The sequence below is a fragment of the Mytilus edulis genome, chromosome 4 (assembly GCF_963676685.1).
Source record: "Mytilus edulis chromosome 4, xbMytEdul2.2, whole genome shotgun sequence".
Lineage (NCBI taxonomy): Eukaryota > Metazoa > Mollusca > Bivalvia > Mytilida > Mytilidae > Mytilus > Mytilus edulis.
The window spans coordinates 18,330,498-18,352,983 of record NC_092347.1 but is presented as its reverse complement, the minus strand read 5'-3'; the positions used below and the strand labels follow the sequence as shown (position 1 = coordinate 18,352,983).

Here is a 22,486-nt window from a genome sequence, read left to right as displayed (position 1 = left end):
TCAGAGACTTATATAAAAGTTTATTTGATAGTGATTCTAATTTTATAGATAAACCTTCCATTATAAATTGGTTTCTTTTTATATTAACAATACTTGTTACAGAGTTTTCCGATTTTAAAGTTGCTACCCAATCTTTCGGTATTGATTTCTTTACTAAATTAATTTCAGCTATCCAATTTGATTCATTTTTTAGTTTATTTAAAATGGTGTCTTGAGAAATACAGCCTTTTTCATCTATGATATCATTTACATTAACAAGATCGCATTTAATCCAATTTTTTTTTTTAAATATAGCTTTATTTTCAAATTTAATAAATTTATTGTTCCATAATATTTGTTTTCTTATGTCTGTAAATGTTTCTGTTTTTTTTTTGTTAGTCCTCCACCAGTTAATTTCCAACATTTAATGATATCTTTATAAAAATCTGGGATGTGTTCAATGCTTTCGTCTGGCTTATCCCCACTGTTTGTTTGAAACACTAACCAATTTGACCCAAAATTATAAAAATAGTGCTGAGGTATAATTTTCCAACCTCCTTCACAATCATTTACTAATCTTTTTACCCAAATAGCTTTTAAAGCAGTGAAATAACTCCTTATATCTATCATATCTAATCCCCCCTTTTCATATGGACCAATAATTGAATTTCTTTTTACTTTGTCTGGTTTATTATCCCAAACAAATTTAAAACAACTTTTTTCTATTTCTTTTAAATATTTCTCTGGAACTATGCAGGCAGATCCCACAAAAGTAAAAATGGGCACAATTAGTGTTTTGATTATCAAAATTTTTCCTAAAATAGTAAGATTTCTTTTTTGCCAAGAACAAAATAATTTATTCATCTTTTCAATTTTATTTTCCCAATTTAATTTTTCACATTCCTCCCTACAATGCCCAAAGTATATACCAAGAGTTTTGACTGGTCCATTACTCCAGTTGATTCCCTCAATTTTGTCTTTACATGATTTAAGCTTGCCTACCCATAACCCCTCTGTTTTATTTCTATTTAATTTTAGTCCTGAATAAGAACCAAATATTTCAATTTCGTTCATAGCTACTTGAACGTCATATTTAGAACAACAAAATAAAGTAGTATCATCTGCTAGTTGCGAAATTTTTATACTATGACTTTTGCAATCTAATTTGATTTTTATACCTTTAAAATCAGTATTGCTTCTTAATCTTGAAGCCATAATTTCCACAGATAAAACAAATAATAATGCAGATAAAGGACATCCTTGGCGTATACCTCTGGTGTTTTTAAAGACATCAGATATCCAACCATTATTCATAACACATGTTTGAATATCGCTATATAAAGTCTTAACCCATCTTATAAAAGAATCATTAAATCCAAAATGTTTTAAAACTGAAAACATAAAATTCCATTCTAAAGAGTCAAACGCTTTAGAAAAATCAACGAAGACTATAGCCCCTCAATTTTGTATAAATCAGTGAAATCAATGATATCTTGTATCTGTCTTAGATTAAAACCAATAAATCTATTCTTTACATATCCAGTTTGGTCTTCTTTAACAAGTTTTGGTAAGATTTTTTTCAATCGTTGTGCTAGAGCATACGATAGAAGTTTCATGTCTATATTTAAAAGAGAAATAGGACGGTAATTATTTAGTGACAATGGATCACCTTTTTTAAATAATAGCGTTAATACACTTGTACGCTGTGAGTATGTAAGTGTTTGATCTTTATATCCACTATTAAGGATATTTACTACTATGAACTTTACTTTATCCCTAACTTTTCTATAAAATTCAACTGTTAAGCCGTCTAATCCAGGAGATTTATTAAGTTTCATTTTATAAATAGCATCTGAGCATTCTTCTACTGTAATATTCCCATCGCAGAGTGATTTATCATTTTCATCCATTTCTTTCTCTAGTTTTGTCTCAAATATATATTTATCACTTAATGTTTTATCAGGGCTGTGCGTCGAGTATAACTTTTTATAGTACTCTTTAATATTAGAAAATATATCACTTTGATCTGTTAAAATCTCACCATTTTCCCCTTTTAATTTATTAATTGACTTTTTGACCTGTCTCTGTTTTTCTAAACCTAAAAAGTACAAGTTATTTTTTTCCCCAAATTCGACCCATTTCTCACGTGATCTTATTTGAGCCCCTTTAGCCTTTTGTTCATAAATTTTGGTAATATTATTCTTCAATAGTTCTTCAATATCTTTATCTAAAAAGTTATTCTCAGATTCTTGTTCATCTCCAATTTTCAAAAAGTTCGTAAATTTTCTCTTGTACGTTTGGCTTTAGATTTACAATAAGCTATAGTTGTCTCCCTTACCTTTATTTTAAATATATCCCATGCTAAACCAAGATTTTGTAAATTATGATTACCCTTAAAGCAGCTTTCCAGTTCTTTATCAACTAATTTTATGTAGTCATTATCTTCTAATATAGAATTATTTATTTTCCAGTACCCCCTTCCTTTTTCTGATGCACCAGTTCTAAATCTCATAAAAACACTTTGATGATCCGTAGAATTAATAACTGCAGGTTTAATTTTGCAACATTCTACTAGTGGTATGAAGTCTGAACCTATAAGAATCATATCAATCCTACTTGCCTGCGATTTATCTTTTCTCCGCCAAGTATATTGTTGTTTATTTTTATTTGAATATCTTCAAATGTCTGTTAAGTTATTTATTTTTATTAAAAATTTTAAACTATTTACTGATTGAATATTTTTTACCTCAGAACTAGTACTTTTTCTGTCTATCCCTTTCATCGTATCATTGAAATCTCCCCCAATTATTGTAATTCCTATCCCTTGTTCTTTTAATATATTATTAACTTTTTTGAAAAATATATTTCTATTACTTTTACAATTGGGTGCATATATACACATTAGTGTAAAAACGCTTTCATCAATTTCTACGTTAAGAAGAACTAATCGTCCTTCAACATCGTTGTGTTTATTTATCAACTTATAATTTAGAGACTTTTTAATGAGAATAGCCACACGCCTACTAGAGGTCGTTCCGTGACTGCAAAATATATCATATTCTGAATTATTTCTTATTTCTGTTTCTATTCTTTCGTCAAAGTGAGTTTCTTGTAAAAAACAAATAGAACTATTTTGACATTTAATCCATTCAATTACTCTGTCTCTTTTAGCTTTATTATTAGTACCATTTACATTCAAACTACTTAAGTTTATTAAAAATTTAGAAGCCATTTCTAAGTATAATTTCATATTTTTGTATTATTTCCTCACATAACTGTACATGCCTACAAACAATACAATTAAAACACATGCGTATAAAAATTATACAGAAATCAACAATGTATAACTTTCTATTTCTACGAACATAAAAAGTACAATTTATCCAACCACATTAAATTACAGGTAGCAAATAAAACACACTACCTGTGAATACGGCGTTTAATTTACCGGCCTGATTTGACCTTATGTTAAAATCAATAGACAATAAAATTGACACTGAAATAATCAACAGCCACGTGTGATTTGTTACAGTCTTACAATGACTATTCGGATGGATATATATTTCCAATATGCAGCGTGTCTTATTCACATAATGTGTGAATATATTTTTATTTAAATAAGTGAAATGGAGAATGGTTACGTTAGGATATATGAAAATGGGGAAATTTCACAAAAAGCACCTTTTCAAAAGAGAAAATAATTAATCCAACACAATTCCAAAAGATCGGTTATAATGTCTTAGATCAGAGTGTTTTAACGTGAAGCAAAGTCAATGTAAATGGACAAATTCAGTAAATAAATATACTCTGTCAGGGACCGCACATTTGGGGAGAGCTTTCTGTATAAAACTGAAATCCTGTGCGCTTCTGATTTGTAGATAATGTTTGTAATAAATATTTTTGAATAGATGGATCAAAACTAGAGTTAAAAAAATAGAAATAAATGATGAATTATCAAGTTTTTTTTCTACACGGTTAAAAAGTAATGTGCGTCAGTAAAGATATTTGGTGCGAATCTACAGTGTTTGTAAACAAGGCCATGTAAATGTTCAAAAATGCCGCATCACCCTTTGTTTTTATTGTTGCAAAAGATAGGACTACCTTTTACTTTCATGAATGATATATGAAAACTTTTTCTAAAGATAAAAGAGGGACGAAAGATAACAAAGGGACAGTCAAACTCATAAATCTAACATAAACTGACAACGCCAAGGCTAAAATGAAAAAGACAAACAGACAAACAATAGTACACATAACACAACATATAAAACTAAATAATAAACAACACGAACCCCACCAAAAACTAGGGGTAATCCCAGGTGCTCCGGAAGGGTAAGCAGATCCTGCTTTACACGATGCACCCGTCGTGTTGTTTATGTGATAACAAATCCGGTAAGTATTTATTAGGTATAAATTTAATTCAAGACAAAGATTGCCATTTAAGTCTATGGGATATTTTTTTTACTGAATTTATCCCTAAAACGACAATGTCAAAAAGTTGTAAGTATATTGACCTTTCTTCTTCGTCAATTTAGTTATTATATAACATATAAGTAAATCAAAAAGTTTTGAACCCGGTTGTTATAAATAAATGATTAAATGTAAAACCATTACAGGAAGAATTTCATTTGAAACCATTGTACATCTTTTTTTTTTAACTATTTAGAAGAAAATAAATCGAAAACGTTATAATTAACATGTAAGGTAACAGACGATAATTTATTGAACACATTCTTCACTGAAGGGGATGATCATCATTATTTTTTTATCGTGTTTCTTTTTAAACCATTTTTGGAGAAAAATTTATAATTTATTGCCAAAAATCATAATTTATTGCAAAAAATAGAATAGAAAAAGCTATCATATTAAAAAATCTTGTTTTTGGCTTTAAAATATCAGATAATATTGCTTTGGCTTTAACTACTTTACAACTGATTGAATACTCAATTTACAAGTTCTACTATGTATCTGATCAGAAAATGAAAGGACTAGATTCATTTTGTCTAAATATAAGAGAATTTACAAAACGAATTTGTTAGAAGAAGTTAAGTTCGTAGTTTATGTAACAAAACATTTATTAGATTCATGTTTTATTTATTGATATAAAACAATTTAAAAGTATACTAATTCTTCACAAGGAGCTTGGACTTGTTGAAAAAATGTAACAATTAATTAAACAACTGATGGAAATAACAAAACTTTTCAAAAGAAAAAAACGTTATCATCGATTGTAATTGGTAATACCTACATAGTTTAAGTAAAATAATTTAAAAATGAAGTCAATTATTTTGGTATAGATAAAGGCAACAGTAGTATACCGCTGTTCAATCGATAGAGAAAAAACAAATCCGTGTTACAAACTAAAACTGAGGAAAACGTATCAAATATAAGTGAACTACGACACAACAGAAACACAACATTGAAATGCAACACACACAGAAACAAACTATAATATGAAAATGGCCATTTTCCTGACTTGGTACAGAGTATTTTAAGTCAAAAATGGTGGGTTAAACCTGGTTTTGTGGCATGCCAAACCTACCGCTTAAATGTCAATTTTAATTATAACATTAAAATGTTATAATTACATGACAGGACTAAAATACAAATAAATGGGAGAAAATATAGGACAAAGAAACAAACGAATAATAGGCAACTAATAGTACCAGGTTAAAAATTTGATACGCGCGCTACGTCCACACAAGTCAAACCACCGACTTAAGTAAAACCAATTATCACAGTAATCACAATTTCCATGCACATATTTGAAATGAATGAAACAAGTAAAACGTTAATAAGCTGTTATACAGGTCAGCCACATATCTATGTCTATGATACACAGGGTTTGATATTGTAATTATTATGATTATTTATCTTTGCCTTATTGGTTTTGAATGGCCTTATACTATGTTTTCATACTTGGTTTGTGACCTGTTTATAGCTATTTACGAAATAATGTTATTGTGAAGTTTAGGAATATTTGAAACAATCGTTTATACTGGTTTGACTGATAAGAACGTTCTATTTGACTTGCATAATAATTCCCGAATGATCATTTTCTACGATGCATGATTAAAACTTCTACAGTGATTTATAAAATTTCCTTCTACAGTTTTCTGGATTGTTCTCATCTGCAGTGTTATAGAAAATTCCGTGGTGATTACATATACAAAAGCTGAGTTATACTAAGAGACATTACTATATTAGTACTCGAGATAGACCTCTCGAGTTGTGGGAATGACACTCCTATATACGCTCACGTCATCGTTTTAATTTGAGAACTTTCAGTCGATTTAAAAAGCTCACTAGCTGTAAAGATTATGTGTAGTTTATTGAATATTCACTTTGAATTGAATGGAAATTAACTTATTGGATATATAAATATTCCGTTACAATTAAGACAAGGGAATAGACATTTCTATTTATATAATATGTAAACAGCAGTCTCGCTGTCATTACTTCTTCCCAATCAACATATTGAAACAAGTGAAGACTTGCAAGTATTTGCAAGTCATTTAGTGGAGATAAATACTGACTGCCTTTCCTGTATTTTGATAATTTTAGTGATTTCAAAATAATGTTAAACGTTTTATATGTAACAGTTTTGTATCGTCATAATTCTATTCTTAAGTGTGACCTCTTTTGGTTATAAATAAAGTATTAATTGGTGACATTTTTAAAACAATTTGACATATTGTCCCTGATGCATTTTATACATGTGATATAGAAAGCTGTTTTCTTCAATTAGTACAGTTAAAGTCAATTTACGAGCAAAGGCAATTTAAAACAAATACATCTGAACATAGATGAAATAGGGTATTATTATAGTCATGTGCTTTCCAAAAGAGAAAAATATATATAAGATTTCAAAAAGAATCTAAAATTGTTATCAGCTACCATTTTGTGTTTCTTACTGAAATTATGTTGTTAGGGCTAATTTTGAACCATGCAATAACATTACCATTATACGTTTTGCAGCAATAGATAAACATTTCGACAATCAATATATTTTCAGAGATGCTTGAAGTCGAAATATGCGATAGAATAAAACTATTATAAACTTATGAAGAGCAGTATTTTCTCAAACTTACTTTCGTCATTTTCTTCATTTTCATTATTTTCCAAGTCTTTGATCTGGTATTTAGCTGCTACACGATGTAACGGTAGATCGTTGTGTGAAGAACTTGGAATTTCTATTTTTACTTTATAGCTTATTTTCTTTCCTCCAATTTTTCCTTTCAGTGTAAATGAACCAGAAATACCTCTCTAAAAATCAACAACATAGAAAAAAACATATATATTTCCTTTTGCATCTATAATTTAAAGATTGTCTTAATCAAAAGTTGCCTATCAAAATGGTACAGCTTTGTAATATTATGCATTAGACATCTAACATTTTTACCTATTATGTCTAGGATTTTTGTTCATACATTGTTGTGAATATAAGTGGAATTTTATCAGACTGTCATACAAGTGGGAGTTTTAGCTAGCTATAATTCCAGGTTTAATTCACCATTGTCTACATGAGGAAATGCATGTACTACATCAGGAACATTACAGTAGTTTTTCCTTAGTTTGAGTTGTTTGAGCTTTTGGTTTTGCAATATGAATAGGGACTTTCTTGGAGTATTTTTATATTTTACTGAGAATTGATTGGTCTTAATAAAAACGGTCGCCTTCTATCATATTTTGTTGAGCCTTAACCCTTTTTTTTATTGAATATATCTCTACAATAAAGATCAGCATTTTAATGACGATTGTATTATCAATATTCTTTCAGAAAAGTAATATCAAACGCATAACTCAAAACCTAATTGACAATGGCATGGCAATAAACGAAAAACGATCAAAAGACAATCAAAATATATAACACAACACAGAAAACTAACAATTGAGCAACACGAAACCCACATCGAAGTGATGCAAGTACAAATCCGGAAATGTTCACTATAAGCTGGTACCAAAACCGATACCGATACCGAAACCGAAACCAGAATCGAAACCGATTCCGACACCATAAATAAGAAGTGAGGTAAATAGTAAATTTTTATAATGGTTGATTAGCTCAACCCTTTAACTCTACAATTGTTTGAAATTTGAAATACACTTGATAAAATATTACTTCAAATTAACAATTTATATGAATCTATCAAAAAAGTTAATTTATATTCAACGAGTAAACAAAATGTATTATATACACAAACGCAAGATATTAATCAAGATGTAGATATAAATTTATTTATGTTGTACATTTATCATGAAACAAGTTTTGTCGAAGGGAAAGATCAATATTACGGCTTGCTCCCGTTATTAAATTCGTCTTTTAATTATAAATTATAAATAAATTATAAAAACTGGCGCGCTCGATGTATATTTTTTTTCCGTAACAAGTGCCGGATATATTCCAAAGAATGTTATTAAAGCTATATCGATAATATCTTAAATGTAATGTGCAGTTATGCTTCTATTTATTTCATATTATATATAAGTTTATCCAAATAATATTGTACTCCATGAATATATTGTATTAGCATCTTACATTGTATATTGTTTGCATAAGTGTATATAATAATGGTTAAATTCAACTTTTTTTTGTTTTGATAGATTCATGATATAATTAATGAATTGAAGTTAAACAACATCGAGTGTATTCAAATTTTAAACAATATACTGGAGTAAAACGATTGAACATTTACAATTTACCTCCCTCTTATTGTTGGTTTCGGTATCGGATTTGGTATCGGTTTATGGTGAACATGTCTATTGAGTCTAAATCGGTTTGTCACATTCGAGGATAATTAAACCACAAAACATCAAAATAAAATCAATACCTTAGTATTATGTGATTGTACCAAGGCAAACAAAACATTTTTTTCTTTGTGGAAGATGACAGGAGGCTCCTTAGGGATATCTATGATTGTAAAACATTTAGGAAAATCCCAATGCAGACTGACTTCTGATATACAACTGTCTAATGAACTTTTCATTGCTGTTACCACCTGTGACAAAATACCATTGCTTTAAAAACATCTTATGAATAAAGTACATTTTATACACACATTCGTAATGTCTAACTCATTCGCGAAAAAGAATTGTAAATTAGACATGGTGACTAAATTTCTGTTCTTTTGTTATCATACAAAATTTATGAAATTTTCTAATCGTAAGCTTTTATTTGATAGAACAATAAAATGTGGCTAAAGATAATTTTCAAAATCAATCGAATAACTGTCTTCATACATACCGAAAGACTATTTGCTCACTGACATATACCGGGGGTATCATCAGGTCAGTACCAATAAATTCCGTAAAGCAAACCACTTTAAATTTGTCCGTTTATAAATATAGAAGATACCAGTGTGCATGATTGTCTTAAAGTATAGATTATAGGCACTGATCTCATTATGATTAATAGTGTTCTTTTTATTTGTCTTTTTATATGTTTAACCTTTACTGTTCTGCCATTGTGTTATTGTGCTAGAGTCATGTTTGTGTTTGTTTGGCTTGTGCTTATGTTGTATTGTTAAAGCAAAGCGTAAATAAGGTTGATGGAATTTAGTGCAACTGTAATAAAACCCACCAGGCTTTTCTTAAAATGCCCTGTACCAAGTCAGGAAAATGGCAATGGTTATCCTATAGTATGTTTCTGTATGTGTTGCATTGTCGTTTGGTTTTTTGTTGCACTTAAGTGTTTCTATTGTTTCGTTGTTTTCCTCTTATATTTGATGTGTTCCACTCAGATTTAGTGTGTAACCCGGATTTGTTTTCTTTTAATCGATTTATGACTTTTGACCAGCGGTAACTACTGTTGCCTTTATTTATACCTTGAGAAGTTAAACAAGCTATAAAACGAGTGTTTAACCCAAAATATTATACATCAAGAAATGACTGTGCAAAGTCAGGATGAAAACAACTGTTGATGTGTTTAAAATTCTTATTTTGCGTTTTGAATTTTCCCTTTTTTTGTTTTTTGTCCATGTTGGTCATATTTCTCACAGTTAACGATTTTCGTTCTTATATATATTTGGCTTTGAAATATTCGCCATTGCGCATTCTTGATGAAGGTATTTCCAAAAAAACGCTTCGGGTGCGTGAGATTTATAGTTTGTTTTCATTTCCTACGCATGAAGAAGTTTATGTTTAAACTCGATCGTAAGATTCATCAAGAATTATTAACAGAAACTGTTTATTTACATATAACAGCAACATAAATAAAACTAAGGAATAAAGGAATATTTTGTGCTGATTTTCGACTTTTGTGGGAGACTCGGCTATGATAATGATAATTATTCATCCACAAACCATTAGAAAAATATGTTTTATTGTGCAGAACAGGTTTTTGCGTGAAAATCAAAATTTAATCTATAAAAACAAAATCTACTGATGTGCTCTATTAGTAAAGGCAACATTAGTATACCGCTGTTCAAAACTCATAAATTCATGGACAAAAAACACACAAACATTAAAAGGTAAAACACACAGAAACGGACTAAGCATTAGACAAAATCCTATGAGAATAACAAATATAACATCTTCATGCTTAAGAAATGAAAACAAACTATAAATCTCACGCACCCGAAGCGTTTTTCTCGAAATACCTTCATCAAGAATGCGCAATGCCGAATATTTCAAAGCCAAATATATATAAGAACGAACATTGTTAACTGGGTGCTACATGACCAACATGAACAAAAAACAATCTCAATTAAGATTACTGTTCATTACTCAGATAGAGCAAAGATGGCTTTCATCATGTCAAATTTGCCTCCTTTAATGGTGTATAATTCATGAAGTATTGTTTTTGTTTTAATTGAAAGCAAGATCAAAGAACACATATGAAAATATAAGTCCTTACATCAAAGGCTGTACTCCTTATTTTTTTTATAAATCAACGATACCAGAGGTATAGAAAGATATGTTAAACATGTTCATCGACAGTCAAACTTAATCTTTTATCATCGGGTCGTTCAAATACGCCATCAACCTTATATAATTCATAATTATGATCTTGTTCAAAGCCGAAGCCGTATACTTGTAATATTTTTGTCTGAATGCAATTTTTATTCATAAATAATTTCATACTTGTAATTCCAATAATACCTTTTTTCTCATGTTATCTCCATCCTTAATAAAAGTAGCTTTCCCACCACTAACTTTAGCTACATTTTTTATCAAGATAGTTGATACTACTTCACCAATACCAAATGTGAAAACTCTACAACAAATATTCTTCTACAAAAACTGTGGATTCAATAATATTTGGATACCAATTTTCGTGGATTCCGTTGGTATAGGGGAGCCACGAATCTAATAATACAACGAATTACAAATTGTCTAGAGAAATGTTTGCAGACTTTGCCAAAACAACGACATAATATATCATTCAAGTTTTCTCAATCCACGAAAATTGAAAACAACGGATAAAAATCCACAGTATAAAACATGAAAACATTTAGATGGTAGACATTTCATCAACACCATGTCTACATAACTTTCTTATTTGTGACGTTATCAGGTTTGTCTCTTAAACACAATATATGCTTCCGTTGGCTTATCACATACGCAAATATATAAGTAGGTCCTGTTTATAGCTGGACTGTTCTATGCTCCATGGTAAATTATATATATGGAATCACTGGAGCATGAATGGAGTTGCTTATGAAAAGTTCTGATGATTTTAGTGTTTGATTTATCTAACTGTACGAAAAAAGGTTTAAAAAATCTTCAGGCATGTATGTGTAAAGATAGTTTACGTAAATAATATATGATTGTATGTGATTGTATTTTGTATGTATTAACCTCTTGTTTCACAATTGAATGTGACGGTGATTTTTTTTTTTCATATATAAAACATATTGTATTGTATTATTAGTAATATTCATTATTGATATTAAAACAAATTGTATTCTTTTACTGCTGATGTTGTCTATCTCTCTCTGAACGTTTTCATGTCAAAAATAATACCTTGTCTGAACCTGCGTTGCGGAACATTAATTGAGGTGTAATCGTAATCCTTTCATCAAAGACAAGAAAACTGCTTTTTTTTTTTAAATAAGACCGTTAGTTTTCTCGTTTGAATTGTTTTACATTATCATTTCGGTGCATTTTATAGCTGACTATGCGGTATGGGCTTTGCTCATTGTTGAATGATGTACGGTGACCTTTAGTTGGTAATTTATGTGTCATTTTGGTCATTTATAGAGAGTTGTCTTATTGGCAATCATACCACATCTTCTGTTTTATATTTCATGGGACAATGAAATAAATTTCAAACTTTCAGCAAACAGGATGTGACTTCACTGCAAATCTAAAAATGCTTACACGCAACAACTCATCATTATCAAACTGCAAACCAAATAAAAAATCACTCTCTTCAATAGACGGCAATGAAAAAAAAAGACTTCAATATCTTCAGACCATGAGTGTTGAAAAATTCTACCCAAGGTCTTTTAACGGAGTAAATATGAAATAATAGGCAAAAAACAATTAAATTCACAAAATTATCATTTAGTGGTAATAACTTCTATGAAAAGTCAATTTCAGTAACCAGTGGCAATCCAGTATATCATCTATTGCTGCTCATTTCTTGTATACATATCTTTCGTCTGTCAATATTTAAATGAAGATACAACGCACAATCTTTTAAATTTGCAAACAAATCATAGTATTATGGTAATTATACATGTTATATCAACAGTTTTGAAGATTTTGTATTGCTGATCATTTCTTTAATTCGCCGTTAATAATTCGGATATTGTTTAGGATCCCAACTAAATTTCTTTACTAGTCAAAGAAGTTATTTGATAAAATTGAGAATGGAAATGGTGAATGTGTCTAAGAGACAACAACCCGACCAAAAATAAGACCACAGTCGAATGTCACCTATGGATTTTTTATGCAGTGAGACACTCAAGCACCCGAAGGCGTATTTCAACTGGCCCCTTAACAAAAATGTATACTAGTTCATTTAAATTGGTTGGCATACTAAACTCCGAAATATACACATGAAACTTAAAATTAAAAATCATTCAAAACTAACAAATTTCAGAGGCTCCTGACTTGGGACAAGCGCAATATGCGGCGGGCTTAAACATGATTTGAGATCTCAACCCTCCCCTATACCTCTAACGTAACGGTACTCAAATTGCAAAAATAGCAATGGAATAAGAATATGAGGCAAAGCCGTGTATAGGGTAGACAAATCTAAACTTTGAACATATCCAAATCACAAATGTAAGTATGCAATTTATCGAGCACTTCTGACAATGGAGTAGGTCCGGTAAGGGCCAATTTTGGCCTCAAATTTCAAGTTCATCTGACGAAAGATTTTAGACACTTTTTAAACACTTAAGTGTCTAATTCAGATAATTCAATAAGTTTATGTGAATGATTTTAACTGATTTACTCATTAAAAATGTTCCGATTCTAGCTTAAATATAACAAATCTCTCAAAAATGCCAAAAATTTCACTTTTCAGATGGATTTTGTCAAAAATGAAAGTGGCCGCATCCATGTTCATACTCAACCTTTAAATATTTTATATATTATCATCAAATACAACTTACATTTCAATATTAAGAATGGACACGAATGCGGCCACTTTCATTTAAGACGGAAACCGTCTAAAATTTAACTAAAATGCTAGAATTGTGAAGATTTCAGTAATTTAACATGACTTAATGATGCTAGTTACCAATATATGTGCATTGTATTGTCAAAAAAAACATATTTATGTAGCAGAAGCATTTTACTTTCCAATGAATAACTAAAAGTATACATTTTAAACATTTTGTATAACTGCTATATTTTGGGGTCAAAAAGGGGTCTTACTGGACCTACTCCTTTTTGACACTTCAAAACTAATTAATTCCACTATTTTCAAAGGCCTTATTTGAACAATTTATTATTAGGGTTTTGATTGTACCAAGCGTACTAGTAAGTAGAATAAACAATTTAGTAGTTGAACAATGGCTTGAAGACGAAATCAATCTATATTTGTTAGGTTTTTGTGTAGCTTCGGAAGCCAGTACATAGTTGAAACTTTCATTGTATTTGGTTCTGCTTGTAAATAAGTAGTTGAAAGTTTATGTTTGTGATTCATGTGTGTGTTCTCCTCGCTAAACTCAACATAGATTGTAAATAGTGTACATATTATGTTGATTTTAATTTATAACTGAACTATTTATTGCATGTAACTTCTGTATACCATTGTATTGACGAAGATTGATCAGAATAAAGATATATATATAATGTAAAATTTACGTCAAACAATAATAATAGTATAAGCAGCTTTATCAGCCGGGAGAAAAATAAATTCATTGGCGAGTTCTTTTAGTTAAGTTTAGGGTTTTTATGGTTGTTGTTAAGAGTAAAATGTTCTTTACAATGTCGTAGGCGTATATCAACTTTGTTAATTACTAAACTTAAAAAAGAGTCCAAAGATTTGTTTAGATATTGGAAGATGTGGAATGAGTGTCAATGAGACAACTCTCCATCCAAGTAAAAATTTATAAAAGTAAACCATTATAGGTCAAGGTACGGCCTTCAACACGGAGCCTGGCTTGCACCAAACAGCAAGCTATAAAGGGCCCAAAATTACTAGTGTAAAACCATTCAAACGGGAAAACCTACGGTCTAATCGATATAAAAACGAGAAACGAGAAACACGTATGAACTACATAAACAGACGACAACCAATGTACATCAATTCCTGACTTAGAACTGGTGCAAACATTTGCAGCGGTATTAAATGTTTTAATGGTACGAAACCTTGTCCCTTTTCTGGAACAATAGTATAACATTACAACATAGAAAGCTTTTTTGTTTTATCCATTTCGAACAGTAAGTATGAAGTGAATTGTGTATGACATTACGACACCCATTTCAATTAATAATTGACGGGGGACGATATTAGGTCCTTCACTGAGAAATGATTTCAATTTGATCGGGGTTCTTTTCTTTCTCTTTTTCATACTTTCTGTATACCTGTTATAGTTTTCAATGTGTCACTGATAATAAAAAAAATATATCTGGAAGATGTTAACGTTTTAAATTTTTCCATCTATAACTGTTTCATTTTGAAAGACATTTTGGGATACACCGAAACAGTACTATATTTTTTTTTATATTTTCTGTGCTGTAACTTTAAGTTACCTCGTGTTTCCGTTATTTTTCTTTGCTAGTTGTATTATGTCCTCGGCCATGTCACCGACGCCTCCATCAGTCAGTAGAAATATCTTTAAAAAAACATATATGCAACTCATTAGATTCCTTTGTGTGAATACTGGTTAAAAAAAAAAACATACCGAATCTACAATCATTTGACCTGAAGATTTTTTGTTTTACAATTTTTAAAGTATATAATGTTATATATTCAATGTGAATCTGTATATAAATTCATGTCCATATGAACACTGTATCACCAAATAAAAAGATAAGAGTTACATAAGTAACGTCTTGATCAATGCGTTTGACTTATTCAATGGACATGAAAATGATATTCATGAATTGATACCCTAATTTTCCCTTGGAATCTTTCATATATTAAACATAAAATAATCCGATAAATAATTTTAAATCGTTTGAAATGGAAGGATGCCTTTCTTCCATTTCTTCGTATTTTTACAGAAAAAGAATTTTATTAAAATATAACTATTGGTATTCAAAATTAAAGACTTACTGTCAACACTACAGTCAAACTCACATATCCACACTAAGCATAAGCTTATTCAAATTATTAAATTACAAAATTGTTTAGACAGTTTTTTTTACGATATAAAAATGTTTACTTAACGATATTTTAAAATAAGAATTATAATTTCCAATTTTTTTTTTTATCATGCACAGAAAATGTGGCCGAGTGGAATCCTTTACAGTTTCTTATCTAACAAACCTTGGAAATAAATTGTTGAAATTTGAATTGACAAAAACATTTTGCAAGAGTTATCTCCCCTGTTCCTAGTCAATTAGTATTCTCCGATAGACAAGTGCATTGTGTCATTGTGCATAGGGTATAGAGGTTATTCTAGAATACATGACTTGCTGTATTAAGACTTAGTTGTGACGCTGATGATGTCTTTCCATCGAGTTTTAATTTTTTTTTAAACACAAATATCGGTAAAACTCGTCTTCGGTAATAAATTTTCTCAGGAGTTTTTTTTCTGTCAAACATTCTTTCTGTCAAACATTATTTCTGTACATTATAGTATTCAAGCTAATTGCAATATTGAAACAAAAGGCAGAAACTTCTGTAAGGAATTGTCTTAAGTTTTAGCTAACTGACTAATGTTTTACTACTGTAAATTCTTTCCGTTTAATTAAAACTACTTTTTGTGGATGGAAGAAAAACTGTGTCTTCATGCATATGGTTATTTAATTCCGTGGTTTTGTTAAAACCTGCATACAAGTCTGTGAAATATAAGATTTTCGTAAAACTTCAAAATTCGTGGTTAACCTATCCCTGCAAAATCCACAGTATTAGGAGCATTTATTCCTTGTCATATTTTTCTTTTAGTTACTTTTTTATTTGCATCTTTGTCAAAAAAAGAGGGTCGAAAGATACCAGAGGGACAATAAACTCATAGATAAAAAAAATTACTATCAACAACGAAACTATTTTGTTGACTTCATTGTAAAATTGTCTTTTAACTACATCTTTTTTGTTAGCATCTTTGTTTTGATGAGTTGAATTTTCATGATGAAATTCAATAGATGGAATGAAGGAGGGATTCCGTTTATAACATGTATAATAGGAATTTCTTATGCACATAGTATTCAGTTATATTATTAATTTGTATATTTTAACAAATTTAATTTGTTATGAATAGTCAAATGTTAAACTATATTTTCGGAGGAAGAGAGAAAACGGCGGATAGCAAAAAGTACGGTTATTTTTAGAATATATAAAAACTGATATACTTTTAAACGTCATGTAATGAATTTCAGGATACTGTTAAATGTTTGGAAACTAATGATATCTATGATTTATTATTTGACGAAAAAATCTTCAAATATATAAGATATCAAACAAACAAAAGAAAGAAAGTAAATGAAATATTATAATATGACGCGCTTTTTTCGCTTTGTAAACAACACCGTGTGAAAATTCTCGATATCTATACCTAGCGCAGACTCAGAAATATACATAATAATGCATGTTACAATATACCTCCCACGTAAATCCACATGTATTTGAACCTATTTGCAAACGCATTTCCGCTTTTATTGTATTCGAAATTGTAATAAAACAAAAGACAAAAGCACTTTTATTCTTATTCGGATGCATAATAAAAAGATTTGATATACTACAACCGGTAGTGTTTATTTCCTAAATATAGTAATACAGCTATATTGTGTGCAATGTCAATTTCATCATGGAACACTTTCTCCAAAATCAGATGTTCATTATGGGATGAAAATTATGTTGATATTTATGTTAAGATTTTAAAAGCTATCAATATTCTAATTTTAGTTGCAGTATAAAAACAATATAATTTTTTTTGTAATCATCGAAGTTCGTATAATATTGTATTAAAATGGATTTCTGAGGTAGGTTTTGTTTTATTTCTATTCTATTGCATTATTCGCATATTAACTGATTTCAGCGAGTCAACATGGTAGCTCCTTCGTTGCGAAATGTCAATTTTGGTTTTGACGGTAGCTTACGAGAAAACAATGTCATGTAAATTGAAAATCGCAAATATTGGGTTTGAGAATTGTTAAACACATTTTTTTCTAGCGGTTATTAACGAAATAATCAATGCAAGCTAAAGATTTATGAGAATATTTGAGCTTTATCTAACAAGGAGTAAAACAGAACAGCTACACACACGGCATACATTTACCCATACTCGCTTCAGTATTTGAATAAACTTATTTGTCCTATTAGAATCGAAATAATTCATGGAAGCCATAGATTTGTTGTAAATTTATACATGGCCTGGGCCGTGATATTCGTTAATATTATCCCTCGCTAACGCTCAGGATAAAATTCGAATATCACGGCCCAGGACATGTGTAAATTTCCAACAAATCCATGGCTTCCATGAATTATTTCTTAAACAACTAATATGTTGTTATTGTCAAGGAGACAATATGATATTTATAAAAGTCCAACAAAATAAATGACGATTTTGATAAGGTCTGAAATTAATAATATAACAAATATGAAATCAATACAGGATATATCGACCCAAAGAAGTATATCTACTTCGGACTTCGTCCTCAGTCAATATACTTCTTTCAGGTCAATATATCCTTGTATCGACCTCAAACAAAGGCTACATGTGTATAACATTTACCTGTCGTGAATATCCCTGTTTACAGTCTTTACTGTAGATATTTTCAAGTGGTCGTAAAATGTCGGTATATAACATATTTGCATTCATCTTTTTATGCAATAACATTGCTTGTTTTAATGTTTCCTCGTTATACTCTTCACTCCTTTTCAAAAGATACAGTTAAAACAATTTAACAAAAATCTGAACTTTTTACTACTTTATATCAATTCATCAATTAGACAATTACAGTAATTAAAGAAGAATAAATACCCACTTATGTTCAATAATATCAACTTTTTTTTATTATCATCATGTACCCTGTGAATCTTGTCACAGTTCATTTGAATAACGGCATCACATATAAAAATTCATTGTTAAACTGGTAGTCAGAATCACACAAAACTGTAACCGTTTTATGTAAGATCTTTATTTCAATATATAAAAACTCATGGGCACTGGACTTTTTTTTAAAGTCTATCGGGTCCCAAAAGTTAATATTCAATTATCCTTGAATAACAGAATAACCGTTAAGGATATTTGACATACTACTTTTGGGGACATGTTCTTACGTTACCATCAAAATCGATAAAAATCAATGTAATATAGCCATTAGCATTTACTTGAACTTATGCATATGTTTCCAACACAGTTCTAAATTTTGGCTTAGATTGTATGATATTGCTTATTAATCACGTGTCATAAAACAACTTACCCCTGTTTAAACAACAACTCAAAATCTGAACCAAACGATACAACATTGAACAGACATCCAACAGGTAAACTCTTCAACAACAGAAGTAATGTGTCATTTGCCTTCTGTATCCTTTGTCCCCGCATACTCCCTATTCAAACGATATATATTTTTGACCTAAGTCGAAACATTATACTCTAATACTATTTTTCCTTAGAAAAATATATATAAAGTGCTGTATACTACATGTACAATCCAACATTACAGATAAAAACTATGAAAAGTTATTTGTATAATGTATTTCTATACGTTTTATCTGTAAAATAAATTGTAGATTATTAAAAATACTAAATTTATTGCAGTTATTTTCTAAAGGAATCATATGTTGCTGATATAACAGTTTTGTTTTGTTTGGTAGGATTAGTAAGGCTGAGCCAATTCCTTTTGGAACTCAATATTGTTGACACTGACACAGACCTACAATTATATCAAATTGATTTTTATATCATCATGAGTAACAATGTATTGAATTAACAGCACATAAAAATAATCGTTCATCATTTACTTGGCAAATAAGGGGTAATTATAGATTAATGATTATCTGATTATCGCTGTTTTACCTATGACGACGTTGTCAATTTAATGTCAATTTCATTAGCAACGTCACGTGTCTTTCAGTTTTCTAGCGAAAAATTTTCCATCTCAAGCGAGTAGCATGATAGGAAAATTATCACAAATCATTATCAAAGGAAAAATACACAAAATAGCGATAATAGGCATTTACCAAAGTCAAAATATCCTTAATCAATTAAGATCATACTAATCAAAGAAAAAAAATAAAAGTGACGGAATTGAATAAACTCAAAACGAGCGAGACTATGTGCTAAAACAACGGTAGGATATTTTTCTTTGTCTGTGTCGATTTGCATACGAATCGGTTACGCGAATTGTGAAGGTGATCCTAAAAGAAAGGATTTATGTGGTATTATTGACAATGAGACAATTATCAATGAAGTTTTGGTGGGGTTCGTGTTGCTTAGTCTTTAGTTTTCTATGTAGTGTCTTGTGTACTAGTATTTGTCTGTTTTGGGTTAGATTTTTTTTGTTGTTGTTCATGGCGTTGTCATTTATTTTCTATCTATGAGTTCGACTGTCCTTTTAGTATCGTTTGCCCCTCTTCTATCAATGAAGTTGGTGTGAGAAATTTTATGCAATCGTACGGCCTCTAACAATGAGAACAACACATACCGTAAGGTCAGCTATTAAATAAGACCCTTATACATGATAAATATAAAAACAAATCAATGTGAAAATCAAACGGCATAATGTGAAAAACAAATATGACACACATGAACCAACGACAACCACTGAACAACAGGCTCCGGACTTGGGGCAGGCACATAAAGAGTGTGATGGGTTCAAACATGTGTGTGAGCGTTTAACCGTAACCCTTTTTAGTGTATTTTGAAAGTAAATATGTGTAGTATTTAGTATGATTTTAATTTGATGATAACAAAATCAATTTTTATACCAATAAAAACTACATTGATTTTCAAAGATTTAATTTCAGTAATAAATTTATTTAAAGGATTGATAGACTCACTCGGACTGAATCTTTGTATTTACGGAAACATTTAGTAAAGGTGTTGAGTAATTTGTGGTAACGAAATCCCTTGCGTACTAAAATTGAGAATGGAAATGGGGGATGTGTCAAAGAGATAACAACCCGACCATAGAGCAGACAACAGCAGAAGGTCACCAACAGGTTTTCAATGCAACGAGAAATTCCCGCACGCGGAGGCGTCCTTCAGCTGGCCCCTAAACAAATATATATATACTAGTTCAGTGATAATGAACGCCATACTAAACTCCAAATTGTGCACAAAAAACTAAAATTAAACATAATACAAGACTAACAAAGGCCAGAGGCTTCTGACTTGGGACAGGCGCAAAAATGCGGCGGGGTTAAACATGTTTATGAGATCTCAACCCTCCCCCTATACCTCTAGCCAATACTACTAGTAATACAAAGACTACACTCATTCAAATCCAAAACGTCACTACAGAAAAGAGCTTAGCGAAAGTAAGACGGTACCATAGGAAAATCATCGTCCAAAATGTCAAATTCAACAATAGGTAAAATAAAAATCATCGTCAAAATGTCAAATTCAACAATAGGTAAAATAAAAATCATCGTCACAAATGTCAAATTCAACAACAGGTAAAATAAAAATCATCCCTTTTATCGTAAATTATTGTGAAGAGTCACTGGTGGTATACTGGAAAATATAAATCTAGAAAAGGAAAATTATTGCTTTATTTAAAGTAAGTTCTTTTCGATAAAATGCAGCATTTTATTTAGAGAATTTTTTGACATTTAACGAAAAAATACCGTTAAGGAAACGGTAAGTGTTGTTGAATTCATCAATTAAATGGAATTTAGACAGTTCTCTACTCAGTTTGGCCATAAACTGTGATTCATAACAATAAAGGAAAAAGTCAACTATTAAAAGTGCAGACTTGGTGCCCGCAGAAAATATCATGTAGTCAAGGAGGAAACTGTTTTGTATTTACGAGCACACTTCCTTTGAATGAGGTATGTGTCCTGTGAAAATGCACAAGCGTAACATATTAATTGTGGTATGTAACTACCATACGATAGGACAGAGAGTATGTTTCTCGTGCAAAATGAGTAATTGACAATTGGGAAGCAAAAATCATCAGGTTTCTCACAGATTTTATATTTCAAAAAAGAAAAAAAGTTAACATCAAAGTTTAAAGCAGATTATCTAGTATTGTAAAAATACAGTTAACCAGAAGTTAACTTACAATGAAGATAACCCCAAATACACTGTGCAGCATGCTGTAATAAAGTTTGATACAAAACTTCAGGAACATTTAAGTCATATTTTCTGACAAAATGCAACAGAAATTTAACTTGATGGACTAATAAAAGGATTGAAAAAGGACAAACAAACGGATAGATATAGGTAAAAAATATACCTTTTCCTATGGACTTGGTGTAGAAGACATCATTCGTCATTTTACAAGTCAAGTAAACTAATCCAAACTCTCATAAAGATATAAAAAAAAATTAAAAAAAAACAGACTGGAAAATTACGAATCGTAAATGAATTTGTTCAAACTAGATACTGTGACAAAGGCTGTCGGATGTTCTCTTTTATTTAAACCTTCATGTTTTGTTTTATAGATTTTTTAGTCTTCGAATGTTATTTAAATTCGTGAAGTTATAAAATTGTTTCAATACAGTTTCTTACTTCACAAGAAGATGAAACATCAAATAAGTTATGGAATCTAAATTTTAGGACGAACGATGTTGCTGAACTTCTGCTCCCTCTAGTGACTTGCTTGAAAGAAGGTTAATTCTTACAAGGATTACTTGAGATAAATTTGAAGTCATCCTTTCGGAACTTTAACCTACATCATGATGTTGTTGAATATCTGTGTCAAAGATGACCACGGACCTGTTCCACATTTCGTGGCCCCAATCCCGTCATATTTTACCAAAATGTTATTT

At 30.2% G+C, this 22,486-nt stretch overlaps 1 protein-coding gene across 1 annotated transcript in view; it reads right to left on the bottom strand.

Moving 5' to 3' along the window:
- The window catches only part of LOC139519118 (von Willebrand factor A domain-containing protein 5A-like), an 82,762-nt gene that overhangs the window by 41,792 nt on the left and 18,484 nt on the right, over nt 1–22,486 (bottom strand). Inside the window, exons 8-13 of the mRNA XM_071310934.1 lie at nt 18,970–19,099; nt 18,279–18,420; nt 15,133–15,215; nt 11,080–11,194; nt 8,811–8,978; nt 7,071–7,245 (exon numbers count right to left, since the gene is read on the bottom strand). Coding sequence (XP_071167035.1) covers nt 7,071–7,245; nt 8,811–8,978; nt 11,080–11,194; nt 15,133–15,215; nt 18,279–18,420; nt 18,970–19,099 — 813 coding nt within the window. The remainder of the gene's footprint in view (nt 1–7,070; nt 7,246–8,810; nt 8,979–11,079; nt 11,195–15,132; nt 15,216–18,278; nt 18,421–18,969; nt 19,100–22,486) is intronic.